The sequence below is a fragment of the Marmota monax genome, unplaced genomic scaffold, assembly GCF_021218885.2.
Source record: "Marmota monax isolate L192 unplaced genomic scaffold, Marmota_monax_Labrador192_F-V1.1 WCK01_AAM20220418_F8-fsc00042, whole genome shotgun sequence".
NCBI classification, from domain to species: Eukaryota; Metazoa; Chordata; class Mammalia; order Rodentia; family Sciuridae; genus Marmota; species Marmota monax.
In genome coordinates, this window is record NW_026693008.1 from 8,472,783 (window position 1) to 8,491,881 (window position 19,099).

Sequence of the window (19,099 nt, forward strand, 5' to 3'; positions counted from 1 at the left end):
TTGATTTCTTTCTTTTTTTTTTTTTTGTACCAGGGATTGACTCCAGGGGCATTTAACCACTGAACCACATCCCCAGCCCTTTTTTGTATTTTACTTAGAGACAGGGTCTCACTGAGTTACTTAGGGCCTGGCTAAATTGCTGAGCCTGGCTTTGAACCTCGTGACCCTCCTGCCTCAGCCTCCTGAGCAGCTGGGATTCCAGGTGTGCATCTGGCCCTTGCTTTTTGACTGTATTGGGAGAAAGCGGAAATGGGGCTGTTGGTTTTCCTCTTTGTTCTGGTTATGATTTCTGCATAAAAACACACTCCAACACTTACTAGCTTGAAGCAACTGTTCTGCCCGTGATTTGTGAGTCAGGAGTTCGGCTTAGTACAGAGCCCCATGCATTTGCAGCCCGGACTGTGGTCATCTGAGAGCTTGGCTGGACATCCACAAGAGCCCCTCATGGGTCCAACAGTGCATGGTGGCCCTTGGATGGGAACTCAGCTGGCATTGACCAGAGTGTTTAGAATGACTTTTCCAGCATGGTGGTCTAGATACTCTGATCTCCTTATGGCGTCTGGCTTCCCCCAGAGATAGGATCCCAAGACAACCATGTGGAAGCTTCATGACTTTTTCTCTCTGAGCCTTGGAACTTCCTCCTGATGGGGGGAGTGCAGCACCAGGAAACCCTGGGATGTGTTTGAAAACTGCCATTCTCTCTGCATGGTGATGTGAAGACCAGGCTCATTTTGAGACCCAAGGACATAGGCTTTCCTCCTTTCCTGGGCAGACTGCAGAGACAACCTCATTTCACAGTGTTCTGTCAAGGTGTTTTAATGGTTAACCAGGCAGCAAAGCAAAGGACTTTGGTTAGCACTCCTAGTGTCCCAAGATAAGCCAGCCATACTAAAGTCGGAAGGAACAGTTTGTATTTTTGTTTTATTTTGTTTTGGGTACCAGGGATTGAACCCCCCCCCCCCCAGGCACTTAACCACTGAGCCACATCACCAGCTATTTTTAATATTTTATTTAGAGACAGGGCCTTCCAAGTTGTTTAGGGCCTCACTGAGTTGCTGAGGCTGGCTTTGAACTCATGATCCTCCTGCCTCAGCCTCCCTAGTTGCTGGGATTACAGGTGGGTACCACCGTGCCTGACGATTTTTTTTTTCTTTTAGCTTTAGCTGATAGAAACTAAACTGCATAGCCTGTGATGCTAAAAGCCATGGGTTTGGAGTGCAGGAAAGCTGGGTTTGAATTCTTTGTCCGCCTTGCAGTAAGTTTTGGCATGTTGGTTTTGTTTGTTTTGTAGATCCTCTGGGTTTTCATTTCCTTCTTCTTAAAAAAGCAAAGGGCAATACCTATCTTGGCAGGGATGTTGAAGATTAAAGATTAAATAAGGCGGTGTTTGTAGAATGCCTGGCATGATCCTGGGTGGGTAATGTTCAACCAGTGCTGGTTCTGTCATTCCCACCCTGTCACTGATAGTACCTGTATAATTATTTAGCAAAAGCTTGTTCTGTGCTAAGTATTGTGTAGAGCAGTTTGTAGAGTTGATCTTGTTCATTCAAGAGCTCGAGGATGTTGATGAGCACAGAAGCAAAGAGAGGTTGTGTCATTTCTTCCAGGTTACACAGCCAATGGAGGTAGAACTTGGGTTTAAATCGGGGAATATGAGGCTGGAGACAGAATACTTTTAAATAGTGTGTGTTTGGGGCATAGAAGAGGCATTTTGGGACTCCCACTAAAGTTAGTGAAATGAAAGAGCACAGGCCTGCAATTTGGAGAACCACGTTGTCAATCAGGTATAGAGCCCGAAAGAGGAACTTTACTCAATCTGTGAAATGGGAGCATCTGAGCTAAACGATGCTCAAACTCGTTTCCAGCCCTAATATTCTGAAGCTCTGGGAGTTGGATTTTAATCCAGCCACATGCTGAATACATGATGAAGCACCCTCAGTCTTGAAATACAAAAGCTTTGCCATCTATCTGTGCCATAGTAGACTTTTTATTTTTATTGAAACAATACTTGTGCTGAATATTTATTTGTACCAGGGATTGAACCCAGGTGTGCTTAACCACTGTGTCACATCCTCAGCCCTTTTTATTTTATTCTTTTTGGGTACCATGGAATTGAATTCAGGGGGCACTTGACCACTGAGCCACATCCCCAGCCCTGTTTTATATTTTATTTAGAGACAGGGTCTCACTGAGTTGCTTAGGGCCTTGCTTTTACTGAGGCTGGCTTTGAACTCGAGATCCTCCTGCCTCAGCCTCTCCAGCTGCTGGGATTACAGGCGTGCGCTCCACACCTGGAGCAGAATTAAAAAAAAAAAAAAAAAAAAAAAAACCCTGAGAAATTATAATGAAAAATGAAAGTCCTCTGCTTCACCGCTCCCCATTCCCAGTTCTACTCAGAGAAGCAACCATTTTGACACTTTAGCTGTTTCTTCTGGGTCTGTAAAGTTATGGCAGTGAACTTTAACTGTGGCCCTTCAGCATCCTGTGCCTTTCCTTTCTTTCCAAGACCATTAACTGTGGTCAGGAGGAGGTTGTCCAAAAGCCAGCAGAAGTGAGATGGCTGGCTTGTCTGGATGCTGTGGTCAGTGGACTCCCGCTTCTAAAGAAGGCCCCACTGAATGATCTCTAGAACATTCCAAGGCTGGGCTGTGAATTCACCATATTGCCCTGATTCTCAATCTTATGCTAACGAGGGCTATGTATTTCATAACAACTTGGCTGATGGCTGAAACACATATCAATTGTAAAATCCTTCTGAAAGTTAATAACTCAACTTTTGGGGGTGGGGAGTGATTCTTAAAGAATATGTTAAAGCCTCTTGGCATAAACATGGAGATAGCTCACTTGTTGAATTTGGAGCAGCGTGTGGTTTTAGCAATTCTGTTGCCTCTTACTCAAAGAACCCTGCGGGTTTAAAAAACGTGTGGTCACAACTGATAAAGCTTTAGGTCCTATCAGTCTTTCTAGCTGGTTGTGCTAGCCTGTATGCACAGAGTTATTATGTAATCCTGTGTCTCCTGGGGGCCTTGTGGGGCTCATGAATGTCTCCCCTTGTTTGTGGTGCTTTGGACCTTGGGCTGCTTAAACTTTGCTTTTTGTAATGGTTTGATTGCTTTCTGGTACTTTTGTGCCCACATAACATCAACAAAAAGATGAATTGAAGTTGGGTGCTGTGGTGCATTTCTGTAATCCCAGCAGTTTGGGAGGCTGAGGCAGGAAGATCAATGTCAGCCTCAGCAATTTAGCGAGGCTCTATGCAACTCAGCCAGACCCTGTCTCTAAATAAAATACAGTAAAGGGCTGGGGATGTGGCTCAGTGGTTAAGTGCCCCTGAGTTCAATCCTTGGTACATAAATAAATAAATAAAGATTAATTGAAAGTGAATGTTCCAAATTAACACATTCTACAAAATAACTGCCCCATATTATTACAAATATATAGTATATATATTATATATTAATTATATATATGCCATGAAAGACTAAGACCAAAGAGTTGTTTCAGAAAGGACATTAGAGAGAAAGGACAGATAAGCATAATGTGCAAATCCTGGATTGGATCCTAGACTGGAAAAAACATTTTTTTCCCTTTACTGTAAAAGACATTAGTGGAATAGTCGATTACAATTTGGATAAACTCATAGATCAGATTAATAGCATTGCATCAATGCTAATTTTCTGATTTTGATCTTTCTACTCTGTTATATAAAGAAATGGCCTTATCTTTAGAAAATAGGCATCCAGATATTCTGGGTAAAGAGACATTTGTGTTTTCGTCTTACCTTCATTTTTTTTCCAAGTCTGAAATTATTTTAAAATGAAAAGTTATTTTTCCCCCATTCCCAGACCTAACACCTCTCATAACTCAGCCTCTTTGGCTGTGCAGTCTTGATGTTGGCCAGAGATGCAGAGGAAGGCTTTGATGTTTGGGGGGTTGGACTGGGTGCTCCCCGACTTGCTCGGGAACACTGTCATTAAATCAGACTTCTAAAGCAGTGCCTTCCTGCCTAGGAGGGAATCGGTTATACAGAGGCCTAAAAAGGATCCAAAACCCTCGTTAACCTCAGAGGAGGGGAATTGCAGGGATGAACCGGTGGTGACCCTCCATCTTTTCTTTCTTTCCTCTTGCTCGTTAAGAATCAGGATGGTCAGTGTGTCACCAAAGCTGTGTGTGTGTTTGTGGGCAGGGGGGGCACCCTCGGCCTGGAGCTGTGCAAGGCTCACACTATGGTTAGATGCCCCTGTGCTTTGTCCCATAGCCCTCTCAAACTTCAGAAAGGTCATAGGAGTCTCATGGAACCCAAGGGAGCCAAGCGTCCCCACCTCTCATGCCTAGGGACACTGTGCGTTCCTGTTTGGCCCTGACAGTCTAGGTTTAGACCTGTGGTCCCAGCATAGTTGTTAACAGTGCCCCTTTTGAGTGCCTCCTGGTTTGATGATAAATTAGATGACCTTGTTATTGCATGATCATAACCGGGACCCCAGATAATCATACACCCCTTCTCTGTTACCTACTGTTTTTGTTGTTGTTTGGTTTGGTATTGTGGTACCAGGGATTGAACCTGGGGGCACTTAGCCCACTGAGCCGCATGCTCAGCCCATTTTTATATTTTAGAGACAGGGTCTTGCTAAATTGCTTAGGGTCTCGCTAAGTTGCTGAGGCTGGCTTTGAACTCGCCATCCTCCTGCCTCAGCCTCCCAAACCTCTGGGACTACAGGTGTGCGCCATTGTACCCAGCTTACCTCTTGGTTTTCTCTACATTCATTTTCTTTTCTCTCTAATCTCTTTCACTGTCCCTCCCTCTTCTGGCTCCTGTTCTGATCCCTAGGAGAGAGGCGTGTATCAGAAACATGGCATCGAGACTCCCCTGTTGTGTGGGTGACAGTCCTCGTAGAAGGCAGTGGGTTTGGCAGACCCTCCAAAAGGCCAGGTCAGGGCTTGAGATGGGAGAAGAAAGGAGTCTGGGATTGGGTCACTGGCCTCCAGCAGCGGCCATGAAGTCCCTCCTGGTCCCCCCACACTGTCCTCCTCTTTCTTTCCATTCATTTTTCAGTCATTGTGGGGCTGTTTTCACCAAGTTCTTCCCCACCTCATGGAGTGGGGCCTGCATGGTGACTGGGAGGTTGGCCCTTGGAGTGGCTGGCTCTGGCTCCAGCTCCCTGGTGGTCTTCAGCCTCCCCCAACTCCTCCACTTCTGCCTGGGCCCTGGCTCCTGCACCCTCTGGTTTCTCTCCCTTGGCAGGCTGCCCTACCCTGGCAGTCTGGGCTTCCGCCTCTGCTGCAGGATTCCTAAGGTAGAATCAGATTGCTCCGGCTCCCCTTCTCACAGGGCTGTGGGAACTGGGGCTGAGGGAAGATAGACCATCAAGCAAGGAAGGCAGGCTTCGATGGGGGGCTGGAAGAGTATGGTGCCATCCCCAAGTGAAGGCTCCAGGGCTAGGCCTGAGCTGTCCAGTATGGCAGCCGATAGCCACATGCAGCTTTTTAAATTATTGAAACTCATCAAAATGAAGTAAAAATATGGTTGTACTAGCCACATGGAGTGTTCATTTAACCACCCGAGGCTAGGGCTTTGTTATCGATGGCAGATAAAGGAAGTTCCATCAGGCAGCGTGGAGAGGGCTTATCATCCCCTTCCTCCCAAGCCCTGTTTGAAGAGGTTTCTTTTTGTATTTTAGTAGCTGCCCCAAGTGCTCTTGAGAACAGATTGGAAGGGTTTAGAAAGCATGCTTTCTAGTCAATATAGAAACCGTGGAGGCACCTCATCACCCATCAGTGAATCAGAGAATATTTGATGCCATTTATCATGATTCTAGAAAGTTCCTGCCAAAGGGTCGGGGTCATTGCTCTAGAGTGGCATTTTCCTAACTCTAGTACTTTGCTGCTTTTATCATTTTCTACTCCTTACTCCATAGTGGTCTTTAAGTCGATTCACATTTTTACTTCAGTTTGTCCAAAAAGCAAACTTTATGAATGGAAAACTCTAGAAGGAAAAGACATTTTTCTTTCTTTTCTTTGGTACCAGGGATTGAACCCAGGGGCACTTAACCACAGAGACACACCCCCAGCTATTTTGTATTTTATTTAGAGACAGGGTCTCCCGAAGTGATGTGGCTCAATGTTGAGTGCTCCTGAGTTCAATCCCCGGGACCCCTCCCCACCACCACCAAAAAAAGACCACTGTTGAGGTGAACTGCTGCAGGGTGAGGCTGGGGGTGCTTTCGTCTGCCACTTACCTGCCGTGCAAACCCCGGGCAGAGGCTCCAGGGTTCTTATTTTTCTTATCTGCACATGGGGGTGACGATTCTTGCTGAGCCTGTCTTTCAGGGTCATTGTGAGGCTCAGCTCATGCCTGTGAAATCTCTCTGCACAAGCTGAAGCGGCATATTTATAAATGACATTACTAAGGAGCCTTTGAAGTGTGTGTCATCTGTACTATGTAGGACAGTTATTTTAAAAAAATACAAACCAACTATCATCCCATCTTAATCTCTCTTGGTTCTGGGGACACTGTTGTGAAAGGAAAGGCCATCCTTCTCAGTTTACAAGCCAGTTGATGGAGGCTTAGGTCAACGTATTGGCCAGAAAACAGGGACTGTTTTTCCAAGGCACACACTGGCTCTGGCTGGCTTGGTTTAGCTACAGTTCTTATCTGATATGGGACTGTGTTTTTGACACATTGAAACAGAGAGGCTGTGCCACCGTCAGCAATTCTTTGCTTGAATAAATTGCCCTCCCTCTGAGTCACCTAGCCAGTGAGACTTGGTTTTCATCTGGGAAGATCTGAGGCCTCATCCCAGCAGAGGGGACCAGGTTAAAATTTTGTGGGGCAATGGCAAAGTCAGATAGCTGCTAAACAGCCCTGGGGTGGCCAAGGGCTCCTTTTCTTGTCCGGTAAAAGTTCTGCTCCTTCTCCCAGAGAGGAATTGGTCCTGAACAACTCCTCCATGGGTTCTTTCCTGCAGGGAAAACAGCTTCCTCCGCTCTAGACACTCCTGAAGCATCCCGGGCTCTGATCTTGTATTAGAGGAGACCATAATAGGAGACCAAGGATCATGGTTAAGCCTTTTCTTGAACTAGAAAACGTGCCCCCCCCCCCCGCCAAAAAAAGTACCCAAGTCCAGTTGTGGTAAGCTGGTTTTAAGATGTGGCAGGCTGTTATTAAGATGGATTGAAAGGAATCTTTACAGAGTTAGGTTGAGTTACATTCCACCCACTCTGCTTCTTATAAACATGGTTTTATTGACAGGGACAGAGGCCTCCAGCAGTTAACTGTATTTAATTACAGTGCCCTGCCATGTGTGGAATGTAGATGGGCCCTTGCCTCCCTAGCTACCTTAGTATGACTTACCTGAAGGTCTGCTTTTCAGTTGCATTGTTTTAAAGGCTTAATTCAGTGCCAAGTGATGGAAACCCGATTCCAACTCACTTGAACGAAACAAAAAGCAAAGGGTCACGGGAGTGACTGAGGCAGGAGGAGTATGGGCTCAAGGGTTATTGGTCTATGCTGGGCCTGGTGGCCCACACCTGTAATCCAGCAGCTGAGGAGGCTGAGGCAGGAGGATCGCGAGTTCAAAGCCAGCCTCAGCAACTTAGCAAGGTCCTAAGCAACTCGGTGAGACCCTGACTCAAAATAAAATATAAAAAAGGGCTGGGGATGTGACTCTGTGGTTAAGTGCCTCTGGGTTCAATCCCCAGTACCAAAATAAATAAATAAATAAATAAATATTTTAAAAAATGCTTTCCTCTCCTTCCTTTCAGCCATCTGAGTGGGGAAGCCTCCCTGTTTCTGACAGTTTCAGAGAAGTCCCAGAATGCAATCTCATTGATTCAGAGGAATCCTGTTTCTCCCCAGCTCTAGTCACTTGGCCAGGAGTCTGCATGTCCAGACTGGGTCACATGACCACTTCTGGGACCAGAGTTGCTTCATCAGTACTGAGAAGTGGGGAGGAGGCCCAGGGAAGATCAGGGATATTGGGTTGGGCAGGCAGGAAAGATTTTGGTTTGTGGGCTACTATATCACAGTACTTCTGGAGAATTGTTGTTTGATTAACTGTGCTCCCCTGGGAAAGTGAAAGGCTTGGGTTTGCTGGGTCCTATCGGGGAAGACTGGCTTTGTGTTTAGCTTTTTTTTTTTTTTTTAGGTAGGGGTGTGTGTGTGTGTGTGTGTGTGCGCGCGCGCGCGTGTTTAGCTTTAGCATCTTGGATGAAGAAGCCTGTCTCTGGGTGGCCATCAGCCAGTCATCCATCAGCCTGGGTGCACAACCACACTTTCAGAAAGAGATACTGGTTTCCAATCAGTCTCTTGGGGTCAGAATCCTTTGGTTACATACTTAATACAAATAGTTGCAAAAGGGTGTTATCCAGTCTGGAAGGCCCTGAAGAATCACCTGAAGAATCTTTAAATACTCTGCAGCTGAGTACCAAGCAAGCCCAATCAGGTCATATTCCTGTTTATAAAAATCCTTCATGCAATCTTACTACAATTAAAAACAAGGTGTTACCGAGCATGGAGGTGCACACCTGTAATCCCAGCAGCTCAGGTGGCTGAGGCAGGAGAGTCAAAAGTTTAAAGCCAGCCTCAGAAACTTAGCAAGGCCCTAAGCAACTCAGTGAGACCCTGACTCAAAAATAAAAAGGGCTGGGAATGTGGCTCAGTGGTAAAGGATCCCTGAGTTCAATACCAAGTACCCCCCCCCAAAAAAAAAAAAAACCCCAAGGAGGTGCACACCTGTGATTTCAGCGACTCGGGAGGCTGAGGCAGGAGGATTACAAGTTTGAGGCAAGCCTCAGCTACTTAGCCAGACCTTGACTCGAAATAAAAAGGGCTTGGGGTATAGCTTAATAGTAGAGTGCCCTGGGTCAGAAGTGGCCAGGAGTCTGCATGTCCAGACTGGGTCACATGACCACTTCTGGGATCTCTAATACCTCCCCCGCCACTATACACAAAAGAGATGAACTAGAATCCCAATAGGATCCCAACCCCTCACCCCCATTTCTTTCCCAAGAGGTATTTTACTGTATCTGTTTAATGTATTTCAACTGATTATTGACATATTTACCTCTGTGACTAAACATTATGTATTGGGTGACAACTTCTTGGTTTCCAGTTTGAGTTATTGCTGATACCTTGGCCATGGAAAATGAGATTTTCATCTCTTCCCTCTGTCTCTACCACGTACCCACTTTTCCCATCCCCTGTCCTCCCAACGGAATTACATTGTGGTCAGCATTGAGCGATTACCTTATCACGGCTCTGTGATTGCTCTGCACCGTTGAAAATCCAGTAAACTGATTTTCTCTTCTGTTTTGCGGCAGCATGCCGTCTTCAGTTATTTCTCACGAGGGTGCATGGGAAATAATGTGAGATGTACGTTTGGAAGAAACCCAATCATGTCGATCCAGGTTAAAAGGTTGGATTATGAAATGATTTAGGGCCGAAAGAAGAGAAGTGGGAAGGAGTCTAGTACAGGAAGGGAGATAGAATCTCAGTCATGAACCAGAAATCTGCAAAGAAAGAATATAAGCAAACAATAATCCCCCTTGCCCACCCCCCCACCCCCCCACAAAAAAAAAACACTGTGACTCCCTGTTGTGCTTGGGATGAAGTTCAAATGCCTTCCTTGCTCAGCCCTTCGTGTGTGTGTTTGTGTTTGTGTGTGTTTGAATCCAGAGATGCTTAACCACCAAACCACATCCCCAGCCCCCTACCCTTTAAATATATTTTATTTAGAGACAGGGTCTCCCTGAGATGCATAGGGCCTCACTAAGTTGCTGAAGCTGGCTTTGAACTTGCATTCCTCCTGCCTCAGTCTCCCCAGTTGCTGGGATCATAGGTGTGCGCCGGGCACCCAGTTTCTTCACTTTGATTTGAACGTGGATAGGGCTGACGCTGCCCACCCTCAGCACTGACTGTGAGGATTCTGTCCTTGTGTGCTTGCATTTTTGCAAAGCATCTGCCTTTACTGTGTAATAGGTTATTATGCCCATCATGTCAGCTACCCTTTGCCACCTCTCCTAGGTGGCTAATAGTTTCATGGGTCTGTCTGTCTACCATATGTGCAAGTGTTGAGCATCTCCTCTGGCCCTGGTACTGTTAGGTTGGTTGGTTTGTTTAGTACCAGGAATTGAACCCAGGGGCGCTTAACCACTGAGCCCCATCCCCAGCCCTTTTTATGTTTTATTTAGAGACAGGGTCTTGCTGAGTTGCTTAGGGCCTCACTAAGTTGCTGAAGCTGGCTTTGAACTCACGATCCTCCTGCCTCAGCCTCCTGAGCCGCTGGGATTCCAGCATGCATCCAGCCTATTAAGTGTCCTATGTTTTTATTTCCCCTTTCATTCTTCTAACAGCTCTCTCTATAAGATGGAAAGTAACAGCTTTATGGGTGATACAGGTGGTTCATAGACCCCCAAAGAATCCATCTCTGATTAAAATCCTGGGCCTTGACAATAAACTACCTCCTACTTTTTCAAAGCTCAGTCTGGCAGAAGGTCTCTGGGGCTTTGCTGTCCCCTGGGCTCTTGTAAGACATCTGCAGCCCTTCTCCTGGAGAACAAATCTCATCTTGTTCTTGCCTTCAGAGGCTGTAGCAGGTGATTTCAGGCCTGACCTGATAGGAAAGAAGGCAGAGAAGATCAGGATGCTGATAGTGGCACAGCCCTGGGGACAGAACCTGGGTCAGAAGTGGGACTTGGACTCATACCAAGGTCATAGCTTCATACCCTGGAATCCCAGTGTCTTCTTTTTTGCCGCGGTGACCAAAAAGCCTGACAAGAACAATTTTGAGGAGGAAAAGTTCATTTGGGGGGGCTCATGGTTTCAGAGGTCTTAGTCTATAGATGGCTGACTCCATTTTGGGGAGCCTGAAGGTGAGGCAGAAGGGTGTGGCAGAGGAAAGCAGCTGGGGACCTGGTACCCAGGAAGCAGAGAGAGAGACTCCACTCTCCAGGGACAAAAAATATACCCAAAGACAAGCCCCCAGGGACCCACCTCCTCCAGCCACACCCACCCACCTTCAGCCACCACTGGGTGAATCCCATCAGGGGTCACTCTGCGACTGGGTTAAGGCTTTCCTAATCTAATCATTTTACCTCTCTCCTGCTTGCAATGTCTCACACATGAGCTTTTGGGGGACACCTCACATTTGAACCATGACAGCCAGCAACATTTCATTTCCAGACCCATGTAGGAAGCCCACAGCTTGACATCTCAGAGGTGAACTGAAAGAATCGGACTCCTTCAGTCCCAGGGGGCCCCAGTCAATTCCGTACGTAGAGTTGGATCTTCAGGTCGTTAATTGTGAAGAAGGAACCCGGGTTTTGCCAGCAGGGTGACTGTTCAGTCTCGGGGAAGCCCCTGGGTCATGCGTTGTTCCTCTCTGGGTATTCATTTCCCCTCTCAAACTCCTGTGCGCTCACATATGCGTGTGTGTACGTGGGTGCATGCACACACACACACACACCCCCAAGTGTGGTGTCACTCTGTCAAGCAAATCCCAAAGGAAAAGGAGTAGAAAGTACTGACTTGATCCCCCAGTATGTCCTCCTAAACCTGGGACTAGGTTTCTTCTTCATTTTTTCCCCTCCTTGTATCTTCTGGGCCGGGTTTCTGCACTTTTATGATGTGATTAAGGCTAGCACCATTACTTTCCTTCCTCTTTTTTTTTTTTTTTTTTGGTATCGGGCACTTAACCACTGAGCCACATCCCCAGCCCTTTTTAATATTTTATTTAGACACAGGGTCTCACTGAGTTGTCTGCAGCCTTGCTAAGTTGCTGAGACTGGCTTTGAACTCACGATCCTCCTGCCTCAGCCTCCCAGGCTACTGGGATTACAGGCGTGCGCCATTGGGTCCTGCTTCCTTCCAAATTCTTGTCGCAGCCCAAATTCTTATTTCCACACTGGGAATCAGGTTGCTAGTTGCTGTCTCCAGGAGGGTGGCCGCCCTTATCTCTTGCCATTTTCCACATTTCAGAATGTGGTCTCTTGCAAATGCCATGCCTCTGCCTGCCCAGTCTTGGCTGAGCATGGGCTCTGCTGCCTGCTTGGGACCTGGTATTTCTGCTTCCTTCCCCACATCACCTTCTGTGCTTCAAGCGTCTGTGTGGATCCTACGACTCTGGAGGTTTTCCTTGAGTCTACCTCTAATACCCAGGCTGGCCAGATTCACTGCAGCTGGGATCTGTGACACCCATACCATTCCCACTGTAGCCCTGGCGTTTCCAGAATGGGCTGTAACACCTGCCTCATCCACCAGACTGGAAGTGCCATGAGGGCAGGACCATACCTTGTCTCCCAGCACAGGGTCTGGTCTGCAGTTGATTTGCACCCAGAATTTAGGGTTGACCGAGTCAGGAGGTTGAGGGCCTCCAGGGAGTGTGGGATATGGCATGGTCATATAGACTGAGCTGAGCTGCCAGAGGGCAACTGGCACAACTGAGGACCTGCACAGAATGTGTGTGTGTGGGGGGAGGGGGGTTTATGGTCCTGGAGATTGAACCTGGGGGTATTCTACCACTGATCCACATCCCCAACCCTTCTGATATTTTATTTAGAGACAGGGTCTTGCTAAGTTGCTTAGGGCCTCATTAAGTTTTGGAGGCTGGCCTCCAGTTTGGAATCCTCCTGCCTCAGCCTCCTGAGTCACTGGGATCACAGGTGTGCTGCCACCACACCAGGCCACAGAACTTACACTGTAGTGTCCAATATACCACTATACCATGGTATAGTGGGTCCCTGGCCACACTCATTTTTAAAATTCAAGTAATTAAATTGCACACTTATTTCCTTAGTCACAGTGGCCAGTTTTAAGTGATCAATAGCCACAGGTGGCTGCAAGTGACCACCTCAGACAAGGCTGATTCTAGGTCTTTTTTTGTATAAGGGATTGAATCCAGTGGCACTTAACCACTGAGCCACATCCTCAGCCCTATTTTCTATTTTGTTTAGAGACAGGATCTCACTGAGTTGCTTAGGGCCTTACTAAGTTGCTGAGGCTGGCTTTGAACTTGTGATCCTCCTGCCTCAGCCTCTTGAGCTGCTGGGATTATAGTTGGGTGCCACCGCACCCAGCTCCAATTCCAGGTCATTTACACCATGGCAGACAGTTCTTTGGATGGTGCTGATCTAGACACTGTCTTGTGAGGGCGTTAATGGAGGGGTTCTTATGGTGGGAAGAGCCCCAGGTGTTCCTGGTTTGGTGGAGCTGGCTCGTGCCTAACCTGTATCTCCCCCACTCCCCCTGGCTGCAGGATGCTCGTCAGAAGTTCCGCTCTGTCCTGGTGGAGGCAACGGTGAAACTGGACGAAATGGTGAAGAAGATTGGCAAAGCTGTGGAGGACTCGAAGCCCTACTGGGAGGCTCGGAGAGTGGCGAGGCAGGTAAGCCAATTGCCCCTTCCAGTACCCACCACCGCAGCCGCGTGTGTAGGGGGACACCTTTTGGTTTCCCTGTCTCCTGTTGAGGGCTAGACGCGCTGTGACCGTGGACACTGCTGCACTGGAAATCAGCCTCTACTCCCTCCTCTGATCTGAGTCATTCCTACTGATAGCTTTCATCCCTGTTCACGGGATGTGGCTGCTGGCGTATGAATGATCCTACGAGTGGGCGAGGTTGGTACCCAGGTCCCCCGAGTTGGGCAGCTGGGCCCTCTATGGACACATGCAAAGCACCAGACATTCCTCCTCCTCTCCTGGCACTATCCGGAGGCAGCAGGAAGAGCACTCCCCGGAGACACTGGCTCTTTGTCCTGAGGACCCAACGGAGCAGTGGGGTGGGGACAGCTATCATAGGGTGATTTGCTGGGGGCCATGTGGAAATTGGATCTGGTTTCCTGGTGTGCTTGGCTCACCACGGACGTGATACGGTATGCTCCTTGTCACCTCTCCTGGGCCCTGTGAACAGGGAAGGAAAGGAGCCCCGCAGAGTTCCTGGTGCCTGCTGAGTGCCAGGCTCTGGGCTGGGGCTTTTCACGTGCCTTAGCCCCCTTGACGTCCTCCCTGGACTCTCCAGCACGAAACACCGGCCCTGTGGTGTCTTGAGATGAGCGCTTAGATTTCCTCCAAAAGCAGTTGGTTGGTCCAAATTATACTTCAGTAACAAATGACCAGGTGCCATCCCTGTCGTATTCTGTGACAGAGGACATTGTCTCTGATAGTCTTTGCTTGAAAGAAAATGTTTATTTAGTGAGCAACTCCAAAAAATGTTTTTGAGAACTCACTTTGTGTGTGTGTGTGTGTGCGCAGCATATTTGGGGCACAGGGTGTGGGGAGAGATTTCAGTACTGTGAGCCTTTAGGAAGAAGCTAAGCCCCACAAATCTAGGAACAATACAATCGGACCCATGGAGCATGAGGGACCAAGATGTAATCATTCTTTATTCCCCGCTCTTGAGCACCTCTCTGATTTCTTATTGAGGGATCTCCTTGATGCTTTGGCCATTCCACTGAGACCCTGCCTTTTCTCATTTTGTTTTTTGTTTTTGGTACCAGGGATTGAACTCCGGGGCACTAAACCACTGAGCCACATCCCCAACCCTTTTTAAAAGTATTCTATTTAGAGACAGGGTCTCCATAAATTGCTTAGGGCCTAAGTTGCTGAGGCTTAGCTTTGAACTGGAGATCCTCCTGCCTCAGCCTCCGGAGCCACTGGGATGACAGGCGTGCACCACCGCACCTGGCTGAGACCCTGTCTCTGCATTAGGGTTTAGTACTCTGATCCCTGAACTGAGGTCTCATGTTGGACCTTGCCATGACATATATGTTGCCTTGATTCCTACACAGAATGGCTCCCTGGAGGGATCCCTTGGTTCCTGGCTGGGTAAACCGGGCTGGACAATCAAGTCCCGATTACTGATTGGTCTGCACTGAGCCCCCTCTTCCCACCTCTCTGGGATCAGCCCAGGCCTCCTATGTTTCAGGGAGAAGAAATCCTTCTCAGATGACACTTTCCATCCCCACAGGTTCCAAAACCCTGAAGCGTTGTCCTTTCAGAGCCCCATCCCCCTGCCTCTGGGCCCTAAAATTGAAGTGGGAAGGGTTCAGGTTAGGCTTGAATAGAAATTTCGGATCATTCCATAGAAACATTGAAAGAATACCAAGGAAGTCAGTCTTTAACACTTGAATCTATTTTCTGCCGATTCTTAGCCTGTAAGTATCTATAGAGTAAGCATTGCTAATCCAAACATCTGAAATCTGAAACGCTCCAAAACCCAAAACTCCGAGTTCCAACGTGCCAGAAGTAGGAAATCACACACCACGAAACTTAGTTTTGTGCACAAAATTAATAAAAATATCATATGAAATTACCTTTAGGCTGTGCTTATAAGGTATATATGAAACGTAAATGAATTTCCTGTTTTGACTTGGGTCCCATTATTAATGATGTCTCATTAAGTAAGTACAAATATTCAGAAATCTGGGGGGAAAAAATGAAATGTCTCTGGGCCCAAGCATCTTGGATAGGGATATTCAGCTTGTGCTAAAAGCAGGCCATGAAGTTTTTTGGAGGAGAAAGGATCCAAGAAAAGTCTGAAAGCATTCCCTTTGAGTTGCAATAGTGGCTTCCCTGCCTGAAGTTTCCCTGCCTGATCCCCTGAGTTCAGGCCTTGGAAATGTCAGCGACCTTTGTGTCCAGGGCCTCCGCCCCAGCTGATGAATGGCGTCCTGCTTTGGCTGTGCTGATGTCAAACCTGCCCTCTGCTTATGGATTTTTAAACTTGGCTGTTCTCTCTGGCATTGCCCTAGTCCTGATGTTTTCAGGGCCTACTCCCCTGTCTTTTAGTTTCTGCTTAAGTGGAATTTTGAAAATGAGGCCTTCTCTGGTTATTTCTTTTTTTTTTTTTTTTTTTTTTGGTACCAGGGATTGAACCCAGGGGTGCTCAACCACTGAGCCACATCCTCAGCCCTTTTTCTATTTTATTTAGAGACAAGGTCTTGCTGAATTGCTTAGGGCCTCGCTTTTACTGAGGCTGGGTTTGAACTTTTGATCCTCCTGCCTCAGCCTCCCGAGCCACTGGGATTACAGGCCTGCACCACTGGGCCCAGCTTTTCCTCCTCATCATCCCTTCTTTTGCCCAGTAAGGACAATAGTCATTAGTCATCGGGTCTGATCAGGTCCTTGGAGGTGACTGACGCATTCCTGGTTGCAAGATGCCAAGATGAACCCTGAGGGAATCCTGCCCAGCTCTGTGCCTGCGAGCTCTCCCTGTGGAGGGAGGAATGAGGGTGAAGACAGTGAAGTGATCCCCAGCCCTCAGCCCAAGGGACCTCACTGATCTCTAGCTGGGAACCTGAAGGGTGCTCGAGGGGCCGAGGCTGGCACAGATGGTGCATTTCCTCTCTGGACGGGGGCTCACCTGGGCTTGTGCCAGTTGGTGTGAAGGTTCCTCTGACCTTCCTGATGGTGAAAGGTCACTTCCACCTCCAGCTGCTGCCAAGTGCTGCTTCCTGTTTTCTTCCTTTGGCCTCATCTCCAACCCCCTTCCTTTTTATGTTTACAAACTGGACTGCCCAGCAAGGTTGGTGTCTGAGAGATGCTTTCAAAGAGGCTCCTTTCAAATATCTGTCAGGAGCCTCAGTGTCCTCATCCATGAAATGCAGATGGCCAAGGGACCAGCATTGTTCTCGGGACTCAGATAATGTGTCTGATAATGGAGTTCTTGAATGAGATTGAATTTCAGCTTTGCTTAAAAAAAAAAAAAAAAAAAAAATTAGCTTGGTGGCTCATACGTGTGATTCCAGTTACTTGGGAGACTGAGATGGGAGGATCACAAGTTTGAGACCATCCTGGACAACTTAGACCAGGCCTGAGATTGTGCTTAAAGCTGCTTTGACACATCTGCTAGCCCATCTGACTGTCGGGCTGCGGTGGGAGAGGTCAGACAGGGTCAGGGCCCGTGTGACTCAGGAGCACCAAATGGTCTTTTGCTTTGGTTGCTCTCTGGGGACTAACTGATCTCACAGTGACCTTGTATCTGGCATTTTATCCCTGCAGGTCCAACCTTTATTTTTGTTTTCCTGTTTTAAAAGTATTGTAAATCATCACAAAATTTACCATCATACCCATTATTTATGTGTGTATGTAACTGGTACTAAGGATTAAATCCAGGGCTTTGCATATGCTAGGAAAATGTTTTGCTATTGAGCTATGTCACCGGCCCTTTTGCTTTTGGTTTTATTTTGGGACATGGCCTCCCTGAGTTGCTAACGCTGGCCTCAAACTTGAGACCCTCCTGCCTCAGCCTCCCTCATTGTTGGAGTTACAGTTGTGCACACTGTGCCTGGCCACTCTAACCTTTTTAGAGTGTATAGTTCATTGTTGGTGGTGGTGGTTTGTAGTGGGGGTTGAATCCTGGGGAGCTTAATCACTGAGCCACATCCCAGCCCTCTTTATATTTTATTTAGCAACAGGGTCTCACTGAGTGTCTTAGGAAGCCTTGCTAAGTTGCTGAGACTGGCTTTGAACTTGCAATCCTCCTGCCTCAGCCTCCTGAGCCACTGGGATTACAGGCGTGTGCCACGGTGCCCAGCTAGAGTGCATAGTTCTGTGGCATTAAGTACATTCACGTTCCTGTGCAGCCCTGACCACCATCCATCTCTCTAACTTTTCATCTTCCCAAATTGAAATTCTGTATCATTGAACACTAACTCCTGTTTCCTCCCTTCCCACAGCCCCTGGAAACCCTCATTCTACTTTTTATTTTTGTGAGTTTGACTACTCTAGGTGAGGTCATCTGAGTCTAATTTTTCAAAGATTAATTACTTTTTAAAAATTTATTGTTTTTAGATATACATGACACTAGAGTGTGTTTTGTCATACATACATACATACATACATGGAGTATAATTTCCCATTCTTGTGGTTGACCTGATGTGGAGTTTCCCTGGTCGTGTGTTCAAATATGAACATGGGAAAGTGATGTTCCATTCACTCCACTGTCTTTCCTATTCCCATCCCCCTCTCTTCCCTTCACTCTCCTTTGTCTAATCCAGTGAACTTCTATTCCCTACCCCAACCTGTTGCATGCCAGCAACCATATATCAGAACATTTGGCATTTAGATTTTTGGGATTGGCTTATTTCACTTAGTATGATAGCCTCCAGATTCATCCATTTATTGGCAAATGTCATAAAGTCATTCTTTTTATGGCCAAATAATATTCCATTGTGTATATATATATATATATATACCACATTTTCTTTAACCATTCATCTATTGGAGGACACCTAGGTTGGTTCCATAGCTTAGCTCTTGTGAGTTGAGCTGCTATAAACATTGATGTAGCTGTATCTTAAGTCTTAGGGTATCATATAGTTTTTCTTTCTGTGACTGGCTCATTTGACTTAATAGAATGTCTTCAAAATATTCATCCATTCAGTGTCTTAGGAGGCTGGGGCAGGCTGATGCAAATTCAAGGCCAACCTCAGCAACTTAGCAAGGCCCTAAGCAACTTAGGAGACCCTGTCTCAAAATTTTAAAAAGCTGAGGATGTGGCTCAGTGGTTAAGGACCCCTGGGTTCAATTGCTGGTACCAAAAAAAAAAAAAGTAGATCTATATTGTACCATGCATCAGAATTTTTTTTAAAGACAGGAGACTATTTTGTATTTACCATTTTGTTCATTCATCCTTGGGTGTTGGGAAGCTTTGTTAATTTTATTTGGTGGAAATGACTCAGAAGAGAGCAGAGCACTTTGCAGACCTGAAGGGCAGTGAGAATGCAAAATGGCAAAGGTCATTCAGAGTTCCACATCGCCTGTTGGGCACTTAGAAGGCCACCTAAGGCCATGGTCTACCTTTAACCTCCTTTAGGAAAGTAGGTGAGCAGGGAAACGTTGGAATCGTGTAGAGTGACTTAACTGTAGGACAGCTGGCAGAGCTTGGCCTCTGGAGCCAGGCCGCCTGGCTTCAAATCCCACTGCACTTAACAGCCCTGGGACCTTTGGTAGGTCACTTCACCTCTGTGCCTCAATTTCTTCATCCACAAGATGAATTTGTATGTCAGTTTCTGGTTTTGGTACTGGGGATTGAACCCAGGGGTGCTTAACCACTGAGCCACATCCCCAGCCCTTTTTACATATTTTATTTAGAGACAGGGTCTCAC

At 47.0% G+C, this 19,099-nt stretch overlaps 1 protein-coding gene across 2 annotated transcripts in view; it reads left to right on the forward strand.

Moving 5' to 3' along the window:
• The window catches only part of Sh3bp5 (SH3 domain binding protein 5), a 71,113-nt gene that overhangs the window by 10,353 nt on the left and 41,661 nt on the right, over positions 1–19,099 (forward strand). For both annotated transcript variants that reach the window (XM_046453026.2, XM_046453027.2), the window contains exon 3: positions 13,251–13,379. In XM_046453026.2, the coding sequence (XP_046308982.1) occupies positions 13,251–13,379 (129 nt within the window). The remainder of the gene's footprint in view (positions 1–13,250; positions 13,380–19,099) is intronic.